Source organism: Mesoplodon bidens (genome assembly GCF_964165515.1).
Source record: "Mesoplodon bidens genome assembly, chromosome: 6".
In the NCBI taxonomy this organism is placed as follows: Eukaryota; Metazoa; Chordata; class Mammalia; order Artiodactyla; family Ziphiidae; genus Mesoplodon; species Mesoplodon bidens.
Window position 1 is genome coordinate 19,926,124 of NC_138162.1, and position 22,635 is coordinate 19,948,758.

General features: G+C 55.6%; 1 protein-coding gene across 6 annotated transcripts in view; it reads right to left on the reverse strand.

Annotated features, from left to right (window-relative positions):
• The window catches only part of COL27A1 (collagen type XXVII alpha 1 chain), a 145,652-nt gene extending 123,388 nt beyond the window's left edge, over positions 1-22,264 (reverse strand). For 3 of the 6 annotated variants that reach the window (XM_081238098.1, XM_081238097.1, XM_081238096.1), the window contains exons 1-4: positions 21,756-22,260; positions 15,276-15,346; positions 9,101-10,833; positions 1,162-1,215 (exon numbers count right to left, since the gene is read on the reverse strand). In XM_081238098.1, the coding sequence (XP_081094224.1) occupies positions 1,162-1,215; positions 9,101-10,833; positions 15,276-15,346; positions 21,756-21,817 (1,920 nt within the window). In that variant the 5' untranslated portion in view covers positions 21,818-22,260. Of the gene's footprint in view, positions 1-1,161; positions 1,216-9,100; positions 10,834-15,275; positions 15,347-21,755 lie in introns of all 6 variants that reach the window. The other 3 variants (XR_014016173.1, XR_014016174.1, XM_081238099.1) reach the window with 3 other exon arrangements.
• Positions 22,265-22,635: the final 371 nt, after the last annotated feature.

Sequence of the window (22,635 nt, forward strand, 5' to 3'; positions counted from 1 at the left end):
ACGCCGGGTCAAGAGGACAGTCCAAACAAAGGCACAGAGGCTAGGGGCTCAGGAGGAGTTTGGAGGCTCAGGCAGACTGCTACGTCCAGGGGCCTCATCCTGGTCCCAGGCTACAAGGTCCCTTGGCCAGCATTGTCCATGATACCTCTGTGGTCCCCAGTTCTGGGCAAGTGCTCCATGGAGACTCCAAAGCCAGGAGGAAATGCTACTTCAGACAGCAGATTCCAGAGCCCTGGGCCCAGGGAGCACAGGGCCAGGTCTGGAGGGAACTAGGGCTCGAGTAATTGCATAACCAGAACCGTCCGCTGGGCTCAGAGCTAAAAATATGCCCCAGGCAGCTATCTCTGCCAGGGCCTCGCCAGGCCCCCAGCGTGGGAAAGGCTGATTCAGCCTGGGCACAGATGCCAGGCGCCATGAGTCTGAGCCCTCTTGGGAAAACGACAGATTTCTCTCCAAGAGGACCCCTGAGAGTCCCAGTATTACATGGTTAAGAGCCTGGGTTCCAGTCCGAGCTCTTCCATTTCCTAGTAATTCGGTTTTCTCATCCCTAAAATGAGAGTGGTCATACTGGCCCATGGGGGTCCTGGAAGGAGAGGGGATCAAATAAGACAGCATTAAGTGACATGCCAGGCATAACAGACCAGAGCTGTTTTTCACTCCGAGGTTCCGGCTAGCTCCTATCAGCCACCAAAGCCCTGCCAAGCCGTTCTCCAGACTTTGGTTGGACCTCTCAGCATGGGAAGCTCACCCCGTCCCTGGCACGGCCCATCTGGTTGCCTATGTCAGCATCGCTACCCCAGGTTGGCCCAGCACAGATGGGAAGATGGATGCAAGTGTCATGCTCTCCCAAGTCAGCTTTTTTCCTGGACAAACGCCAAAGCCCATCAGCTGAGGGAGTGGGCAGAAACCCCTTCTCTACTCCAGGCTGCCAAGGGTGATACCCACAATAGCCAGCATAGATTCTTCAAGAGGTTCTCACTGTCCCATGCCACGTCTGGCCACACAGTGCCCCCTAAGAGCCCTACGTCCACTCCAATGGACAAAGTGGAAAATGGGTGCCAGGCAGCTTGAGGACACACAGCAAAGCTGAGACTTCAGGGGCAATAGGGTACAGGACACAGAGCCTACCAGAACTCAAAAGGACCGTGCGTGATCACTTACCCGAGGACCGCGTGCACCAGGAGGTCCAGGGAGCCCAGGCAGCCCAGGGGGACCCTGAATAAAAAGCAAGAAGATAGCATCAGTGCCCAGTGGCAGAAGAGAATGGAATCATGTAGTCATTCAACAAACCTATCCAGAGCTCTGGGTATAGAAACCCTATGGCTGAGAAGAGGGATCCCTTGAGGTACCTACCTGAGGAATGCATGCTCTTTGGGGCTTTCAGGCCGTTGCAACTGCTGTTTCTTGGTCTTTGAAGCGCTCATCTTTTGTTACTCAACTAACTTAGGGTGTCGCCTCCTCCAGGAAGCCTTCCCTGATCCCTCCCCTAAGTTGGGCCAAGTCCTCTCTTTCCCTCTGCTTTAAAGGCCACTGTATTATATTTGGGGAATTATCTGCTTAGAAGCCTGTCACTCCCACTAGACCATGGTCTCCTCAAAGGAACTAGTGGGATGAGTCATCTCTCTCTCCCCAAGGCTCAGCCAAATGTTTGATAAAATAAAACAGCAAGAGATCTCAGAGTTCAGCCAAGTTATCTGCAGAGCCTCAGCAGAGAAGGGACTTGTCCAAGGTGACACCAGCATCTCTGCACCACGGAGAGGCAGTGTAGCATAAAGGGTGTAAGCAAAGACTGTTGCATCAGACAGGCCTGGGTTCAAATCCCAGTGCTGCCACCTACCAGCTGGGTTTGGGCAAGTTTCTTAACCAGCCTGTGCCTATAAAATGGGGGTAATAATGCCCTCCTCATAGGATTATCGCGAGGATGAAATAAGATGGTAAACATAACACAGTGCCTAGTATGCAATCGTCACTCAAATGTTCCATCTATTCCAGTGGTCACAGCCGGGTCCAACCTTCATCACCACGCCCTGAGAACCTGCAACAGCCCGCTCACTTGTCTCCCTGCCTCCACCCTCTCCCCGCTCCAGTCTTCCTCCACACAGCCTGGTTCACCTTCCCAAAGCATTCCCCTGCTCACAATATTCAATGGCTCCCCATTTCCCACATAAGACGGGCCTAACCCTGCAGCATGGCATTCAGGGAGCACCTGTCTGGCCTCACCTCTCTTCCCTTCCCATAGGAAGCAAGTCAGCCCAGCAGACTTACTCAACCGCAGTCTGACCTTTGTTCAAATCCTGGTCTTGCCACTTAATAGCTGGAGACTTGGTGCAAGGCCTTCAGCCTGAGTCTCCACGGTCCTCCTTTACCATAGCTACTGTCCTGTCTACCCCAAAGGAGTGAATGAGGATTGATTAACTACGTGCCTGATGTAAAGAACTGAACACAGAGCCTTCAAAGGAAGCCAGGCTTTCAAGGATGTGTGAGGCCTGGGGAATTCATTTGTTTCAAATAACCATCAGCGAGATTCCAGGTTTCCTGCCCAGCGTTAAAATCGGTGTTGAAAACCCAGTACGATTTGGCTGGTAATTAATCCAGATCTCACGCTGGGCAGCCTTGATTCACAGTTCTGGTCTGTGAACACCACGTGCTTGCTCGTCCATAAATAAAAATCAGAAGAGAGATCCAGACAGACAGATATGGGTACCAAGGCCCCAGGGTCACTGGAAAGAGCCCCGGCTGGAGGAAGGGAGGCTGCTGCGTGACCTAGTGCAAGTCCTGGCCATCTGAGCCTCCAGGTACCTCTGGCCAAACTGGCAGCAGGCAGCATTCCTTCCATCCAGAGCCCAGGGGCTGGGTGGACAGTTTCTAGTCTTATATCTACCTCTGGGAGGTTGAGATTCAGGGCCAGCCTACTCTCTGCTCCTCCGTGGGAAGCAGTAGAATACAGTATAAGACAGGGACCTGGGTCCACACTGGGCGCCCTCAATGACTAGCTGTGTGGCTTTGGGCCAGCTCCCTCCAGCCTCCAAGGCTTCATTCCTTAACTGTAAAATGAGGCTGTACCAGCACCTAGCTGACAGATAATCTGTAAAAAGTGCAAATTCTAGTGCCTGGTACACAGTTAATGCCCAGAAAGTTAGTGCTGTTTCTGGTAAGCAAGCTGCTGGAAACTCTCCAACTCAAAATTTTAAGTCACCTTCCTCAGCATCTGTTTGGGGGGAGAGCAAAAGATTTCCCTTCCTAGAAGGTCCTCCTCGGCCCTATTCTTCCAGGTGACCCAGAATCAAAGGGAAATGCAGGGGGCTGAGGCCAAGCATTACTGCAGGTATCTTTATCATGACCGAACCCTTTTCACGGATGAGAAATCACAGAGAGGCTTGGAGAGGCAAAGTGATTTGTTCAAGGCCACACAGCTAATAGATAGGTAGAGCCTGGATTCAACCAAGGATCATTTAACTTGTTCTCTTATCCTGGGCAGCTTCCTCACAGACAATCTTGGCCAGGTGCGTTGTGACTAGGTGTGCAACCTTGGGTAAGTCCCTTCCCCTGTGTGGGCATCTGTGAAATGACTATCCCAGAACCTTCCCAACACTGGCGTTCCCTGAATTTCTGTGGTGATTTCCTCCTCTAGGCTTTCCAGTGGGAGAGAAACAGTGAGATCACGTCCATCTCCCAGAGAAGGTGGCCAAGGCCCGGAGGGGTGAAGGCTGGTGCAGGCCTCCAGGGAGGGACGGTCTCCATGGGGTGTAGCTCCCTGGTGGACCCTGGGAGGGCCACCACTGCAGTGGCCTGGACACACCCTCTTGGCACTTCTCCTGCCCCAGAAACGGGGGCATCCAGCCTGGAGTCTGACCTCATCCTTGACATCTGCAAAACAGACTCTAAGTGCCAGGCGGGACCCACGGCCTCTCCTGGTGATGTCAGTTCACAGCCGGACTCCTTGACATGGCAGCCCAGCCGCCCAGCTGCGGCCCCAGGCAGGCCTGACCCTCCCACACTCAGTGAGGCTGGTTGCCCCCTGCCCTTCTCGCTTGATCCGAGACCCTGCCTGCTCACCGTGCAGTGGAAAAACGCTGCCATTTCTTTCCAGGGCCTGAAGCCTGAGCGGGTGACTCCGGGATGATTCACAAGGCCGGGGTGGGATTTTTCCACTCCACGCTGCAAACAACGGGGCCTCTGAGAGGGCCTGGAGCTGAGGGGGAGGGGAGCGGGGGCTGCAGGCCTGTCTGGGGGAGGTGGACGAGGCCTGGGCTCGGGGCTCACGCAAACAGAGCCATGGAAACAACCAAGCAGCCGCTCTGGGCTTCCCCCAAGGGTCCTGGCCTCCAACAGGCAGGCCTAGGGGAACCCCATCCCCCGGAACAAGTCCACCCTTGTGTCCAGCTGCAATAGCCCGCCTGCCAAACCTTGCAGAAGGAAGTAAGTCCTGGCTGGCATGGCCCCTGGCAGCAGGCAAGGAGAGGTTTCGCAGGCCTGGGATCTGGGAGACCTGAGTCCAGTCCTGAGCGTGCTGCTAACAGCCAGGTGACCCTGAGCAATGACCTTTCATTCTCTGGGCCTCTGCTCAGTGCCTGCTGCCTGGTGGGGGAGGCAGGAGATCTCAAAAGGCCCTCCCATCTCTAACCATCTGAGCTCACGATTATTCCCAAGGTTAGCCCAAAGGGCACTGAGCTTTCCCCAGTCTCTGTCCTAGGGAAGGACCTACTGGGACAGGCCTTGAGCAGATTACTTCATCTCCCTATGCCTCTGGGTCTCAGTTTTCCCAGCTGTAAAATAGGAATACAATACCCTCTTTTTTTCCCCCCAAGATAATGTATACACCTGCTGGTTATGCTCCATTTGCTCCCCAGATCCATTCTGTGCCCTGGGAAGCTGACCTCTACAGGCTGCACTGCCAGGCTTCCCTGCTCTCTGCTTCTGGCTGAGTTTGGTCAATGGGAGGCCCCAGCAAGAAACTTCTTCCAGTAGAAGGAGAGGGTGGGTGGGGTATTTCTCTCCCTGCCCCCTCCTTGCTGTGCTATAGTTTGGTCCCAGCTCCTGTCCGAGACCCCTGTTCATGCTTTAACTCCCACTGGCTTCTAGCAACACCTTCCTCCCCTTGTAATTCACGTTGGACCCCATGTGCTTCTCCAGCCCCTGTTGATTCCTTTGATGATGCCAACACCTCTGTAAACAATGCCTTCCTTAAACTCTCCTCAATTACCCTGTTCTCTGCCTGGGGTCACAGGACACAGCACGCAAACTGCTTAGCACAGAGCCTGGCACGCAGCAGGAGCTCAAAAATCATATGCAAGGACAAAGCAAAATGCCCCTCCATTCGCCTGGATTCTAGATGATACCAGTGTAAGGGGTGAATTGCTCAAGATCTAGCCCTGATTCCTAACTGCCAATGGCACGAAGGCCCTCCTGTGCCAGAACCTCTTGGTTCTCTTAGGGCAACAATGCCCCTACCTCAACCATTTGCACATCAACAATCAGCCACAAACATCCACTGGAACCCATATGCTAAAGCTGGGTGCTTTACGCCTCTCATCTCAGACAACCCACACAACTTTGGAAAGGTAGGTGGTACCATACCCTTGTTTTACAGAGGCCAAAAACTAAGGTTCAGAGAGCTTAAGTGACTTGCCAAAGGTCACACAGCACCTAGAAGGCACTCATTCAACATTTGTTGAAAGAATGAAAAGATGGCTGGATAAGGGAATGGCTCAAACCCAGGTCATTCCAAATCCAAAGTCTGTGTGCTCTTGCCCTACAAGTGCCTCCTTACCCCACCGGCTGCAAAGATCTGTGTAACCTCAAAGAGCCTGACCTGCGTGTCAGGACAACCTGTTTTCCGTAAGGATCAAATTCCTTCATTCATCTCCCAGATAGTCATGGACCATCTGCTGTGGGCCAGGCGCTCGGCCGGGTCTCCCTGAGGTGACGCTTGGAAAAAGTGCAAGGGCGTGCAAATGCCAGCAGCCTGATCGTGAATAAATAAGGCCTTGACTCGCCTCCTCCTGAGCGTGGGGCTTCTGTGCAGCTTCTGTGCAGCCTCTGTGAACCACAGCTTCCCCGCCCCTAGTCACCCGGGGCCAAGCTCAGCTTTTCCATGTTCCCCTTGCTCCTGGGGCTCCCACAGAGCTCCCTCCCTCAGTGCTACAACTCCTGGCAGGCCTGGGTCCACAGCTCTATCTCAGCTTCTGCCAGTCTGTCCCGTGCCCCTCGAGAACCATGCAGAACTGGCCAGACACAGCCTTGAACACCCTCTCTCAGGCTCTGAAAGGTCCTGCAGTCATTTCTAAGAAGGGAGATCTCCCAACACTGGGTCATAGAGGGGAGACAGCCCCAGGGAGAGGAAAGAAGTTCCCCAAATCACCCAGCAAATCGAAAACTCCAAGGCACCTGGAGATTCCTCAACTGGCTTCCTCACAGGAGGTGGGAGCTATTACCTTCTGCAGAAACCAAAGCTTAGAGTGGGTTGGGGCCGCAGAGCTAGTAAGGAGTGGAGCCAGGATTTAAACCCAGGTCTGTGTGTGCCCAGACTGGGGACAATTAAGCCCCATGTCCCGGGCAGCACAGCTTCTGCTCTGCTGGGGTTAAGATCCTGAATGTACCTGAGGGTTTGGGGCGGGGATAAGAGAAAACAGAAGGAACACGAGTTCTTGTCACTGCTGTTCAAAGATGCCACCTCAATGAATAATTTCTGATATCTGGTGAAATATAAATGACCAGTTCACCACCAGTTTGCCACAGCGGACTGGACAAAGCTTCTAGAAGCTTCTTGGTTCCTACTGGAGTGAGACTAGGTTCCGAGGCAGGATGGCACCCGGGCACACTGATGTCTTCCCTCTTGCCCTCATCTGCTCTGGGCTGGAGAAGAAGGAAGAGCCATGGTCCTCGCTGAAGCTGCATCCCAGCTCCTCCTGCAAGAACATGCTGCGTGCCCTTGGCCAAGTCTTGTCTCCCCAACCCTGGTCCTCTCATCTGTAGAGGAGGGGTTAGTGCACACATCCTACCCTCCTGGATCAGTTTCTACAAGGTCCTAAAGGGAGATGCCACGTGTGTGGAAGTAACTCATGAACGTGATAGGAATAGAAACAAAAGATTTTTTAGACATTGAACTCTTCACTTGAGACCAAGGACAGGGCCTGACACAGCTCTGAAGCCCGCAGCCTCTCAGCCCCGAGTCCTAGGGTCTCAGAGCAGACACTCGGGGGTGCGGGGACTGGAATGTGCTGATCTTGGAGTCTGGAGCTGGGGCATACACTTCAGCTCTGCCTGTGTGGCTTCTGAGTGAATCCTGGTCCTTTCTGGACACAGTGTTGAGGCTCCTGACCCGCCCAATGATGAGGGTGAACTGAATGGTCCCTAAGCATCCGTCCCCTGAACAGGTCAACTCCAGCACCTTCTTCGATCAGGGGGGAGGTTCAAGACCAGATATGGCAGGAGGCCTCACCTCCTGCTGACCCACGTCACCAAAGCCCAGGAGAAAAGTACGAGGCTCAGGCACCCGAAAGGCCCAGCGGCAGAATCTACACCCTGAAAACCTGCTTCTGCTCCAGTTCTGCTGGCTTGGACACGGCCTCCCTCATTCCACGTCACACACAGCCTTGGGGGACAGGGTTGGCCTCCTCCACTCGGCGGGGTGGAGACCCTAAACTTCCCCCCACCCATCAGAGGGGGACAATTCACTCCCTTTTGACCTCACAGCCCGTGAGGCCAACCCCTCCACAGCTTGGGAAACTGAGCTATCACGGGCCAAAGGTACCTGGTGCCTGAGTAGGACTGGGTAGCCTGGAGGGGTGAAAAGGGTTTCTCCTGCTTTCCTCGGCTCCCCACTCCACACCCTGCCAAGTTCAGAACACGGGACTTGAGCAGAATGTTGACATAATTGCAAAGCAATGCATACAATTTCCGTAAGTTCTACAATATGGTTATAATAAAAACGGGCTCTCGGTCCCCTTGGAGACAGGCTGAATAAATATTATTCCTAATGATTATTAAAACTCATTAAGTGTGTTTGTAAGGCCTGGGAATTCCCAGTATCTGCCACTGTCTCCAAATTGCGGGGAGCCTAACCCCAAGCACAGAGCCTGGTGGGCGATCCGGCCCCGGGAAGGAGGAACCCACACGGTGGTCATCTCCAAGGAAGGAGAACAGAGCAGAGGCCCGAGCTTTCTGGAAACTCCATCTCGTCATTCCCCACCCGGAGGAATTGGCCTCCAGCTGCTGCAGAAAGGTCGCTGCCCCTGGAGACAGTCCCAGGCATGCCGGAGGCATCGACCCCGAGACCGTTTCCTGCACGTGGAATGTTCCTTCTCTCTTCCTTGACTGCTTGGACTCACCCTGACCCTCCTCACCCCAAACTCCTCTACCAGGGGCCACAAATCAAATGTCTACAAGAGCCAGGCAGGTAACAGAAACAAGATGAAAGGACTGGGTTTGAAGGCCAAGCGGGAGACGTGTGGGCAGGCACACACAGGAGGGGGCCTGTCCTGTCTAAAGCAGCAGCCCTGACCCGGCCGCAGCCCACGGGCCACTGCATCTCTCCCTCTTCCAAGAAAAGCCGCTCACCCAGTCTTTTAGAAGAAATCTCTCACATTTAAAAAAATATTAATAACTTATTAAACATTTTAAACAATGCTGCACGTGCGAAAGAAAACACACTCAGCCCTACCCATGTGTGACCTTTGCCTGAAACTCGGACAAGCTGGTGGGCTGGAGGAACCCTGTTCCAGGGCTCAGGCCTTGGGGACTGCGTAACCTGGGGCCAGTCAGTTCGTGGTTTTCCTTAAGACGCTCAACCTTTACAGTGAGGCTAGCAAAGAGTGACTTGGGGCCTGGGTTAACCAAAGCCCAGGGTTTGCTCTTACCTGGAGGGGGCCACCAGACCCAAGTCCACCTCAGGGGATCACAAATCTGGGGCAGGATGTGCAATCATGAATACAGCCGAGGCGGAGGCATGGGGGACCCGGGTTGGAGTCAAGGCGCTGCCTGTAACCAGCTCCCTGCTCTAAGCTGCTTCACTTCCTCTGCCCTGACCAGGAGCAATTGCCCAACTGCCCCAGTCACCCGCTCAAGCTCCAAGCAGCAGGCACACCCCACCCAGTCTTACCGGTAAACCACAGTCTCCCTTGGGCCCCGGAGGTCCCATCAGCAGCAGGAAAGGTGTGGGTCCCACCAGGTGGAAGAACGAAGAGCCAGTGCTCATGGGCTGGGGGCTGGCGGACAGGAATCGTGCCGGGGCCAGTGCCGGGGCCGGGGTGGTCTGCTGGCTGGGCTGCAGCTGCCTGGGGCTCGGCCCAGTTGTCGGATGGTTAAATGGGACATCCCTGGCTGCCTTCCCAGGTCTGAGAGGGACGGGTTTCCAGGGGCTGCTCTTGGATCTGGCTTTCTTTGTGGCTTCTGATCCAGTGGGTTTCTTGCTTCCAGTGGGGACTGAACCAGGAGCTGGGGTGGGAGGCATTGCTGTGGCCTGTGGCCGATTAGTCCTGGAAGCTCTAGGACTGGGGGCAGGTGATGCGGGCAGGACAACAGGTCGGGGAGGTCTGCGTGTGTTGGTGCGGGCAGGGGCTAGCTCACTGACACGACTGCTCTTCTTGGCCTCCGCCTGGACCACTGGGGGAAAAGACTTCTTAGAGGAGCCGGCAGCAGGAGGTAGGGGCCGGGTGCTGGGTGCTGGAAGTCTGGGCGTTACAGGGTTCCTCTGGATCGGCTTCACTGTGGGACAGGACACTTTGTCAAGAACTGGGAGGGAAGTGGGTAGCACGGGCTTCTTGGTGGGGGCGGCTGACTTTGTGAAGGAAGGCGGAGCTGCCTTCTGGGTGGGGCGGGGACTCTTGACAGGGGCAACTGAAGGAGGAGGGGCCGAAGGCTTGGTGGGGTGACTTTTGGGGATTTTGGTGGCTGTGCTCTTCTTCAGTGGCTGGACAGGCCTGGTGGAGCTGGCAGGAGAGGCTGGGGGCACGGGAGGCAGCCCTTCACTGGCTGACAGCCTGGCAGGTGGCAGGAGGGTCCGGGCTGGGCCTCCACCTGTGACGGGCTGGTGCGGGCCTGTGGTGCTAGTCCTTAGGGGCTTGGCGGGCATGGCAGGCACCAGAGTCACGCTGGGCCCCCTGCCTGCTGGCCGTGACGCCAGGGCTGGCGTGGCAGTGGTCAGGTTCTCCAGGCCCAGCAGGGCAAGGTCGGTCTGGAAGGTGAGGGGTGTGCCAGAGTCTCGGGGGAGGAAGGGTCCCAGCTGGGGCCGGTACGTGTCAGCCTGTCCACACTGCTTTCTCAGGTGGGTACAGTAATTGTGAGCGACCTGCGTCACGGGGTAGATACTGAACTGGCACAGGGCACCTTCGAACTGGACTGCGTGTGGGCTCATCTTCCCAAAAAGGAACAAGCCCTCAGGGTCAAGCGCTGGGTCCCTGTGGAAAGGCAGCGGGACAGGCACCCGGCGCTGCCCGCAGGCCGTCACCAGGGTGACGGTGCGGCCGCGGAGCTCCAGGGCCAGGTGGTGCCAGCGCCCGTCGTGCACGTCGAGGTCGAAGGCCACGGAGCGCCGGGGCCCCAGGTGGACGACTGTCTTGCCGGGGAGGAACTGCAGGCCCAGCTGCAGCTTGTGCTTCCGGCTGCGGACGGCGAAGAGGAAGGCATGGTTCACCCGGTGAGAGCAGAGGCTCAGCACTAGCGCCAACTCTGTGCCCAGGGCGGCAGGGAAGACGGCAGCCGTGGGGGCCTGGAGCCGGGCCCGCTGCGTAAAGATGAAGCCGGACTGGAATGGAATGACCCCTGGGGGTGGGGGGCTCCGGCCGCCCGCTGCCTTCGTCCAGCTGAGGCCCAGCCGCTGGAGGACGTCCACATCTGGAGAGGGAGGGCAGAGGGGGAGAGGACACAGTCAGGGCCTGCTTCCGGCTGCACAGACGGTGAGGACAGTCCACCGCTGCTACCTGCTGCCCCATGGCTGTGGCTGACAGCACAGAGCTGGAACCAATCCCTCGTCTGGCTATGTGATCCTGCACATGCAGACCGTCCTCCACTTATGATACAGTTACATCCCGATAAAGCCAAGGTAAGTTGAAAACACCCTAAGTCAAAAATGCATTGAATACACCTAACCTATGGAACATCACAGCTTAGGCGAGCCTACCTTAAACAGGCTCAGAACACTTACATTAGCCTACAGTTGGGCTAAATCATCTCACACAAAGCCTATTTTACAACAAAGTGCTGAATATCTCACATAATTTGTTGAATACTATAAGCGAGAAACAGAATGGTTGTACTGGTTCAGAATGGTTTAAGTGTACTGGTTGTTTTCCCTCGTGATCTCGTGGCTGATTGTGAGTTGCCACTGCCCAGCATCACGAGAGAGTATCATACTGCATATCGCTGGCCTGGGAAAGCATCAAAATCAAAAACTCGAAGTACAGTTTCACTTTTGCACCATCATCAACTCAAAAAATCATAAATCAAAAACATCGTAAGTTGGGGACCATCTGTAGCAGCTAAAAACACAGACTCTGGAGCCAAACTTCCTGAGTTCAAATCCCACAACTTGGGCTTCCCCAGTGGCGCAGTGGTTGAGAGTCCGCCTGCCGATGCAGGGGACACGGGTTCGTGCCCCGGTTCGGGAAGATCCCACATGCTGCAGAGTGGCTGGGCCCGTGAGCCATGGCCGCTGAGCCTGCGCGTCCAGAGCCTGTGCTCCGCAACGGGAGAGGCCACAACAGTGAGAGGCCCACGTACCGCAAAAAAAAAAAAAAAAAAAAAAAAAAAAACAGACCAAAAAACAAACAAACAAAGAAACAAAAAATCCCACGACTTACTAGCATTGTGACTTCAGTGCCTCGGTTTTCCCATCTTTTAAATGGGATAATAGTAGTACCAAACTCAGAAGGACGTTGTGAAGATTAAATGAGAATGCACTTGGAAAAAAATGCCTGGCATAAAATAAGCAGTTTTGAAGGAGAGCTATTAATATTAAAAATGAAAATCACCAAATGCTAGAACTAAGGGTATAAGAGCCTGCCCACCATGGTTTGTTTCCCCTTCTCTCTTCCTTGAAAGCCATATTCTCCAGGAAGCTGGCCCATAAGTGAGGGAATGACAGGAATGTTCATGTCACTGGAGCTTGGGAAGGCTGTCCAGGGGACCTGACTAGTTTCACCATTGTTTTCACCTAGTCTCCTTCCCACCCCCAAAGTCTCAGGCTGGAGCAGACTGGGGGAGCTGCTATCTACACAGAAGGCAGAGGACATTTCCAATGACTCCCTTCCTCCCTGTGTGGCCTTGGACAGAGCAGAGGAAGTAATCAAGGCATCCCTGCAACCTCTGTCCTCTGGCGAAGTGTCTGGACATGGGACCGTGGTCTGGCCAGGTCACATCTGCCTGGTGATTATGCCGGCTGGGCTTGCCAGAGCAAAAGGAGGGCTTCCAGGGTGTTTATGGAAAGGTTTCCTGACCTTGCCGCTCGTCGGGTCATTCGACCTCCTCCAGTTGGCTGAGCTGCCAGCGTCTGCAGAAGCCTGCTCAGGAGCTCCATCTCAGCAGGAAAGGAGAGGCTGCCTCCGGAACTGGGTCCTGGGAAAGGTCCTCAGGCCCCCTCCTCTGAGCTCAGCATCCTAACCCCTGAGTGTGGAATGCTCTCTCCCTCATCACCTGGAGTAAGAGGGGGGTCCACTGGGCTGAATGCAATCAGCTCTTAGTAGACCCTATGTCAACCACTGTGAGATGGACAGGTGGATGGACAGAGAGATAAATGGGCTGGAAAAAACTGAGAACCTGAGTGCTGGTAACATGGTAGCATAATGGTTCCATAGCAGGCTCTGGAGTCAGAAGGCTGGACTTAAGAGCCAGACAAGACCACCCATGAGTCTAGACCCTGAGCCTCAGTTCTCTCTGCTGTAAAACGAGGCTGCAAAGAGTGCCTACCTCATCGAGGTGTTGGGAGATGAAATGGAGGTCTTCCTTATTATCTATCCTCACCCACCCCTGCATCAGGTACCTCTGGCCAAGTCTCTTCCTGCCCCCCAGGCCTCAGTTCCCCTGCCTGAAAGACAAGGGAAACCAGACCTGGAGGTGGCCACAAAGTGCTAAGAATGTTCTAAGAACTCTGTAGCTGTAGGCTGCTGTTTCACGTTGGCTTGGATTGAAGACTCTTATTCTTCCCTAGGACCCGAGGGCCTTCACTTCACTTCAAATTCCTCCTTTCTCCCACCTGTCTGTCCCCAAGTCCTAAGCTAACATAAACCACACTGTTTAAGGATTGTGAGTAGTAGCATACTTTATACGTTTAATCACTGAAAGCCTCTTAGTATCATAAGATACTTCTCACTATAAACAACTTAAAAGGGAGGAGCCACTTGTAATGACAGAAAGTCACTGCCCACTGTCCCACCTCGGCAGCCCCTGAGAGGCTCTCAGGCCTGCACACATCTCTCCCTGCACCCTGCAACTTACAGCCGCTTGCGCCCCCTCAGGGAAGATGACAACTGGCCAGGCCAGGTGGCACCGAGGAGGTTTCCCTTATCATCCTCTCCAGGTGGGTTTTGTTTTTGTTTTTGTTTTTGTTTTTCTGCATTGGGTCTTCAATGCTACACACGGGCTTTCTCTAGTTGTGGCGAGCGGGGGCTACTCTTCATTGTGGTGCGCGGGCTTCTCATTGCAGTGGCTTCTCTTGTTGCGGAGCATGGGCTCTAGGGCATGCGGGCTTCAGTAGTTGTGGCACACGTGCTCAGTAGCTGTGGCTCGTAGGCTCTAGAGCACAGGCTCAGTAGTTGTGGCGCAAGGGCTTAGTTGATCCGCGGCATGTGGGATCTTCCCGGACCAGGGCTCGAACCCATGTCCCCTGCATTGGCAGGCGGATTCTTAACCACTGCGCCACCAGGGAAGCCCTCCATGTGGGTTTTAAAGCTGACACCGGGCAGTCTCCAGGCCTCCCCTGCACACTACCTGCAGCTCAGGGGCCAAGTCCCCAACTCTGCTACCTGGAACTCACAGAGGTGGTCACCGCTAAGCCTCCGGGAGCCTCTGACCACTGTGGGCTCCACGGGGATAGAGAAGGGCCGCTTTTGCCCAAACTTGTCAGGTAGTATATAATTAACAATAAGAAGAACTAATATTTATTGAGCACTTACTATGTGATTTACGTGGGTTATCTCTCTCTATAATCTCAATCATTTATACAGCAGGTACTGTTTATTATCCCCATTTTACAGAGGAAGGTCAGAAAACTGAGCGATAGGAACTTGCCCAAGGTCACACAGCTTATAATAAAAGGCCCAGCTGGCCCCCGGGTCTTTGTCCTTCCTTCGTCACTATGCTATCCTGCGCTGGAGCCCCTAGACTGGTTGGAAGGTAGGGTGGAGACACACCCAGAATCCCATCAGGGGAGAGGAGCTGGGGGACAAGGGAATGAATTCAGCCCAAAGCCAAGATGGAGGGACCCGGCCAGCTGGCCGCAGCAAGATCCCTTTATTACATAAACCGGGCTCCACACTGCTCCAGCCTCTCCTCACCACCACCCCCCCGCCTCGTGCCTGACTCAGGACTCTGGACAGCTGTTCACCTACTCTGGGGGGGAAAGAGCAAGCTCGGAAAATATGACATTCGCACAAAATGTTGCTGGGCAGCAGGAGTCTCTTCCGGGCACAGCCCTCCCCTTCCAGGGGCCCAATCCCTGCCCGGTGGCCAGGTCAGGCCACAGGGGCTCTGGGAGTGCCCGGCCGCCTGCCCCGCACACAGGCCGGGCGGGCGTGGAGGAGGGGGAGGGGCTGCTATTTTAAGCGGCATTGTGGCTGCTTTGACAAACAGATGTGGGAGACGTTTCAGTTTCCACGGGCAGTGGTGTAGCCAGCCTCCCGCTGCCTGGGCCCCCCGGACAGCTCCTCTGGGATAGCGGGGGAAAAAGCGGCATCTCACGGGAAGGGGAAGGCAGATCACAGGCGTGGGCAGTGATGCTTGTGGCCTGCGTGTCTCTTGTCAGCACTTCTTGGGGGCACCCATTGGACAAAGAGGGACAACTGCAGCTTACTGCCCCAAAGTAACTTACATTCTGCCCTACATAGGAACAAAAGCATCACCTTTCCATATTTCTGCACTGAGCCCTTTCTACCCTTCACAAAACATCAAACGTGATTCTTTCAAGCCGGGAGAGAAATTTGCCAATGACTGGCTCCATTCTACTGATGAGAAAGTCGAGGCACTGAGTTCCAGTTAGGGGAACGGATGTCTCCTACCCCTGCGTTCTCAGATCCCTTCTGTCCTCCTTTGTCTCCCCCTGGACAAAGAGAAGAGAGAATTACCTTCAGGAGCTCCTTGGGTGGAAGCCAGGTGACAGGCAAGTGAGACTAAGATCCAGGTGAAGAGAAACCCCCTAGAGACCAGGAGACACAAGCAGATGTGACATCAGCTTCCACCTCTCACGTCCAGATCCAGCTGGGGTTGGGAGTGGATCACCCAGCCCCAGTCCCACCCTGGTCCCGCCCAGGGGAGGCAGGAGGCGAGGCTGAGGCTCCAGGACCCCATCGGACCAGCCCACGCTCCCGGGGGTCCAGGCACAGCCTCTTGGGGCAGGACCTGCTTACACGGTACAAATACAACCTCGCTTTCCACAGATCAATAAACCAAGGTCACCGGGCGGGAACTAGAAGGCAGGAAGCCCTGCCCTGGCCGTCAGGAGACCCAGGGTCCAGCTCAAAATCTGCCAACGACTCACTGGGCAACGAGGGAACAGCCCCTGCCGCTCCCCATCTCTGGGCCTCAGTCTCTCCATCTGTACAGTGGCCTCAAGATCTTGAGGCCCAGTGGGCAGCAGCAGAGCCAGGGCTGAAAGGTCAGTGGGAAGACCAGACTGCTCTGCTTAGATGCCAGGTAAACTTTTCAAAGGGCAGGAAAGATGAGAACTCAATCTCCAGACTCACGGCGGAGAGGGGGAGAAGACCCCTTAGCCAGGACCAGTGTGTGCTAAGGAATCTGCCTACTGGCTTCATGCTGATAGGAAATGGGAGAGAGGGAAGGAGAGAAGAGGAGACGACGGGGAGTCAGGCCCCCACGGGTGCAAACCTGGCCCCATTGCTTACCAGCTGTGTGACCCTGGATGAGTCCCTCCGCCTCCCTGAACCTGTCTCCTCCTCTACAACTCGGCTGACACTCCCTATCTTGCAAGTCAGGCGTGAGGATTAAATGAGCTCATGCATGTCAAGGGCTCGGCCTGCTGCCAGCCACCAAAGTGCTTCTTATTCTTAGACCAACCCTGCTGTCCCTGCACTCTGGGGCCCGGAAGGGTTAATGCTCTGCTCAGGGGCTCCTGCCAAGATGGGCAGAGGCAGTGATCCGATTTCACCTTCCTGTGGGAGCAGCCACTGGCGACACCCGAAGCCACCGGGGCATCTGATCCCCAGGCAGGCAAAGGGGAGGGCGGCACGTGGCCAGAGTCGGCCAGCTAGGATGCAGGCAGAAAGAGCCCCGACAGGCGGGTGGTGAGGGCAAAGCCTGGGACACGTGGGCCCAGGATCCATTTCCAAGAGAAAGCCTAGGATGATGTGCTTCTGGGGAATCACGTAATCCAGGAAACCCATCTGCCAGAGTGGATGTCTGGAGCCCTGGGTTCTTCCCAGCTCCCTGGGAGCCTTGGAAAACACCCTCTGATTTAATACCAAGTACTCCAATTTAATTGCAATTAGGATCAATGGTAATCCTGACCTGGACACTGTGGAAGACCCTGATGGTTACCTACCCACAGCCACCCCCCTTTCTGCTAGTTCAGGGAGACCTGAACTTCAGAGGATACTGGATGAATCTGGATAAGTCTAAGCCCACTCTGGGAATCTGCCATGCTAGTGACTGGCTTAGGCATGCATATGTGACCCAAATGTGGCCAATGAGGTGTGAGCGATGCCTGTCAGGCCTCTAAGAAAGAATTTCAAAGGGACATGAAAAAGGTTTTCCTCTAGCCTTTGCACGTTATTGAGTGAGGACTTGCTGCTGCAGCCATTTTGTGCACATGAGGTAACAAGCCGCATGAGCACGTGAGGATGGCAGAATGGAAAAACAGCGGGTGTCTGATGACACTTGAGATGCTGAATTGGCCAACCCTATTACTGCTTTTCCTTTGGGCCTCTTGATATGGGAGGTAATAACTCCCCTCATTGTTTAAGCATTGTTCAATTGAGAGTTACTCAGAGCATAAGGTGAACTAGCTGAAACAGCACTCAGACGCTGAGGGTCCCTTGAAAGCCTTCTCCCGCTTCTGGGCCTTTGCACATGCTAATCTGAAGTGCTCTGGACACTACTCTTTTGCCTGGTCAGTTTGCACTCATGTGTTAGATTCTAGCCTGGGTGTCATTTCCCAGAGCCTGCTGCGCATACGTCACCAGGTATCCCATGTATGGTCATTGTCTATTTCTCTGTTTCCCTTTCTAGCTCAAGTCCCTGAAGGGCAGGGACCCCATCTGTCTTGTTCACTCTTGTTTTCCCAGCACCTGGCAGGCATGTAGTAAGTGTTCAGAGTATTTTTGCAGAAGGAATGACTGTTACCTGGTATTACAGGACTCTGGACTTCACAAAGGATCTTCTCAAAGCTTTAACTCCAGCAGGCCCACCCCACCTCTGACATTTTCCAGGGATGCTCCTGGATAATCCTTGCTCCCTCCTCATTCTCTCCCATCTGCTGCCACTGCTGTGAGGATGCCTTTTACACAGGGCCTGTCCTCCCTGCCTTCACGGGCCTCACCTCCAGCGCATCACCAGCAATAACTAAAGGTCAGTGCCTAGCGGCCCTGGTCTTGTCTCGGGAGAAGGGTAGAGGCTGACCCTTCTGGCATGACCTGCCCGCTTGAAGCAAATGGCAGACACGTCAGCCGGGATGAACAGTAACAGGCAGCTTTGTTCGATTTGACAAAACCTGAGGCCTAGGGACGGTAGGTGCTTCCTCAAGGTCACCATGGGCAGACTCTGGGGACAGAGCTCTTCAGTACTATTTCCCACACCAAGTAGCTACTCCAGGAAATTGTGGCCAGATCTACTGGGGAAGAGCCGTCTCCTACCTCCCAGTCTTGGTAGTTCCAAAGCACAGCTGCATAGCAAAGGCTCTGAGAAGTCTGCAATAAGGAAATTCACTGCACTTTCCGTCGGTCAGCAGTGCCTGAACTTAGAGGACCAGGAAACTCATCTTTCCTGAGAATGCCTCCTCAGAAGACACTGCCCCTAGCTCTCCAGGGTTCCTGCAACCTTACTAGTCTCTGTTCCATTTCCTTCCGGTCTCCTCTCTTCCCAGCCCTTTCCAGGCACCAGCTCTCACTCCTTGAGTCTCTCCCTGTATCGTCACATCTACCCTTCTTAGGATGCTCCCCAAGCTGATAAAGAGAGGCCAGGTGGAGAGGAGAAGGTGCAAGGACCACGCACATCCTTCTTGGTCAGTTTTTCCTGCTGGGGTTATGCCAAGGCGACCACCCTCTAGAGAATAAGAGGATGTATTGGGGGCAATATCTGTAATCCCTAAAGGTCAAGAGAAAGAAGACTCACAGGGGAGATAGGATGGGAATCTTCTCTTCAGTTAAGCTTCCTAACACCACAGTTTCTAACTCGAGAATTTCAGCGCTGAAAAGGCCTGTTACAAAAATATTTGTCTCCCTTTCATTCACCTCAACAAATGCAACTGACCCTCTCAGACCTGGATTCTGTGTGCACTTGACCCAGAAACTGCCAAAGTATAGCACGGGAGAATAGAGTGGGAGAAGGTCCTTTGAGATCATTTAGAGGCCAGACTCTAGTCCCAGCCCCTCTTTATAGAGATGGGCCACTGAGGCCCAGAGAGGGGAAGTGACTTGCCCAAAGTCACACAGCATGTCAGTGACCCACATCATCTGACTCCACCACCTAGTAGACAGTCCTTCTCGCTCGACTCGTCTCCCATGGAGAAGAAATCGGAGACTTACAGGGACTTCCTACTTGCCAGAGACCAGAGTCCCAGCCTTCACCAACAGGAACAGAGATGCAGCCTGGGGAGCCAACAGCCATCTAAGTAAGCTCCAGGCCTGGAAAGTTGGCTCCCAGAGGGAGGTCCTGCCGATTCATTTGCTCCCGTTCCAATCCTGTTTAGGCTACTGCTAGTAACGTTTAGTGCCTGCACTGGCTCAGAGCTTTGTTCTTCCAGACTTCTGTTTTCACCGCTGACTTGTGGGCCTTGGCTGGGCGAAGCCAGGGCTCCAGAATGTCGGGAAGACCAGAGCTCAGGGGCCAGAGACGGCAGAAGGCGGCCGAAACGGGAGCCATGAGCTAGGGAGCCTGACCTTGAAGACACAGCCTGGCCACACAGCCCTCCAAGAAGGGAACCCAGGTGTTCTCTTCTCCTGCAAAAAGCCCTCTGCCAGTACACCCAGTGTGGTTACTCCTGGACCACGAAGCCGGCCAGAGCCTGCAGCTGGTGTGCATGGTTTTTCCTCTTTCCTTGCTACCTGAGAACATACAAGTGCTCAGAGACCCACACAACTTGAACATCCACTGTGAGCTCAGAGCTGAGACCCAGGGCACAGAAACACAAGGAAAGCAGCCCCGTGGTCTCTGGGCTTGGCTGTTATCCCACGGAGTAAGCTGGGAAGGATGCAGCCAGAGGACCACAGGAAAGAGAAGGGGGATGAACCTGACCCACCTGCCTCCATGGATTGGTCAGGCCCCACGTGCCCAGACAGCCACGCCCAGGCTTTCTGTACACCTTACACCTCTTCATGGGAACACAGGCAGGGCATCTGTCTGGACAGGATGCGGCCCAGAATTTTCCAGTTGTTTCACACATCCATTCAAGATGAAGTGAATAATAATATAAATAACAGCTGCCATTTATTGAGCACTTACTACATGCCAGGCCCTGTCCTAAAAGCCTTTTACAAGCACAGTCCCACTAATATTCACAAAAACCCTTCTGGCTGGGAATGAGGATGCCCGTTTGGGGCGATGAGAAAAAGGAGAAGCAGAAAGACAAGGTGCCTGCCTCAGCTCGCAGGGCAGAGGCAGGAATCGCACGGCTTGACTGAAGTGCCCTCTCTGCCCATGGGTGTGAGTTTATGTTTTGCTTCCATTTCCGCCATCAACTGAAATGGCATTTTCGTGTGTCAGGCAGGTTGTGGGGTATCCAGAGGGTCCCTGAACACAGAGAGGGAGGAAGGGCCTATGCCAATAAAGTAATGGGCGGAGTGTGCTCAGGGAGGGACAGACCGTGGGTTACATTTGGAGGGCAAGCCCCCTTCAGTGCGGCATCAGAGGTGCTGATGGCTGTTGAGCTGAGCCTTGTGGACGGCAGGCTTATGGAAGCACGAGGGAGGGGAGTGTTCCGAGTACAGGGAGGAAGGGGAAGGAAAGAGAGGCCAGGGATGCTCCATAACAGTGTCATGGAAGCTGGGCTGGGAGCAAAGCTAGGAGGCACGCAGGGGGCCAGAGGGCACAGGGTTTGGGGCACTGCAGTGGTTAGGGAGGCAGAGGCTGGGCCTCAAACAGCGTCACTGCCCACTTACCTAAAGCTTGGGCCCCACTGTGGGGTGCTTGCCTGGCACCACTTTTCTACCCAACCGCTGGCATCGGCCCTGGCACAGGGTCTTCTGGAGAAAATGAGTCAGCAGTGTGCTTACTGGTGCTGTGTGTGTGTGTGTGTGTGTGTGTGTGGCGGTGAGGGGCGGGGGAATCTCAGCCAGCCCGCTTTTTCCAAGACATGGGAAAGAGAGGGGGAGGCATCACCCCCGTGATTCCAGCGCAGAGGGGGCAGGGCATGGTGGCCAAGGGCGGAGCTACAGCTCTGACCAGCGTCTTGGGAATGTCCTCTGGTCCTGGGGGCAGGATGGACAGGGAGCAAGTTCTGCGCTTTTCTGGGCCGTAAGCATGAGCCACAGTCCGCAGGGCCCTGAGGGGCTGCTCCCATCCTGCCCACTGCCACACACACCCACACGCGGTGACTCCCTCTTGCACATGCTCCCTCTTTTACAACTCCTACTCCACAGGCTGGGAATCAGAGCCGCTGGGTCCCAGCCCCTCCTTGGAGATTCCCTGCCCCTCTCTGGCCCTGAGTCTCACATCTGTGCAACGAGGGGTTCGAATTAGTCATCTCCCAGGGCCCTTTATGCCCTGACATGCTGGCTCACACTTTTTCCTCTCTCACACGCGGGACAGGAATTGAGGACCACCCCCCGCCCCTCCCCAAGCAGGGAAGCACTGAGACACACAGACCCAAACTGACACACATGCGAAGATTTCCAGAAACAGGGGACGTGCAAAGACACACAGACACTGAGACAGCAACAGAAGCCGAGACCCGCAGCCCTAGAAATTTGCAGACAAGTTTCCAGAGAACCGACAGAAACGGAGACCTACAGGCTCGGGACCTGTGGACACTGACACTGGAACACACCGAGACAGTCAGAAATGGAGATCTCCCCCTCCCCCAAGCATTCAAAAAGCCCCCCTCGGCCCCCGCCCGCCCGCCCGCCGCTCCAGGCGCCACCCCCAACCCCCAATCCCGATTCCCGGGGCTGGCTCTGCATGGGACCCTCCCCAGCTCGGCCCCCGCCCCAAGGCGATCCGGCAGCCGCGCCAGGCAGGGCAGGGCGGGCAGCGCTCTCGCCAACCCTCGCCGGGCCGGGGGCGCTGCCCGCGTTAACCCTTGGCGGCCCGCCTCGCAGGGGTGAAGGAAGGAGCAGGAAGCTGACGTTCCGCTGGAAGCGTCCCGCGCGGCGGGGAACCCCCGCCTCCGGAGCCGCAAGAAGCTGGGGAGGGGGCGTCCCCGAGCCGGTACTCACCTCCCGCGCGCCGCCGCCGCCGCCGCTGTGCCTCGGGCCCCCCGCGCCGATCCCGCTCCCATGGCGGGCCCCTACTTCATGCTCCCGAGCCCGGGGGGCAAGTGTGGGCGCGCCCCATGGGGCCGCCAGCCCCCCGCCCCGCCGCGCCAGGCGGGCTCAGAGCGCTCGGCCCCCGCGCCCCCAGCGCAGCCCCGCTCCCAGGGGCGCCCGAGCAGGCAGGCAGCGCGGCCGGGGCCCCGCGGGCGCCCGCGCCAGGCCCATGGTCCCAGGAGTCCCGGCGCCGCGCTCGCCCCTGCCTCGCTTTTCTCTGCTTCCACCGAAAAGGAAGAAGAAGCAGGGGGAAAAAAAAATCAAACTTTTGGAGGCGGGCTGCTGGCGGTCCCCGGAGGCAGAGCAAGGCCGGGCGAGGGCGCGCGGAGGGCGGTGGAAGCTGCCTCCCCGCCGGCCTGGGGGAGGAGAGGAAAAGGAAGGATTTGGGGGAAATGAAGGCGATTTAAAGTCTCGGCCCGCGGTGGCTCTCCACCTTCTCTCCTCCCCGCGCCGGGCCGCCCTCTGCTGCCCCCCTGCTGCCCCCTGCCGGCCGCAGCCGGTGACACAGCCTCCGCGGGCCCACGACTGTCCCGCTGAGACATCCCACCCCCCCAGACCCCCTGTAAAGATGGGGAAACTGAGATTCACAGAGAGGAAAGAGTTGGCCAAGACTGTGCAGCGGGATGATCACAGTTCGGAGATTCGGGACCTCTAGATCGTGAAACTGGGGGTCCCCGAGTTGGGGGCAAAGATAGAGGGGGAAAGGGGACAGATACTATTGCTGAAAGGAACCCGGAGTTCCAGGGACAGATCTGGGACTAGGACTCAGTGTCCAGACTCTCATGAAAAC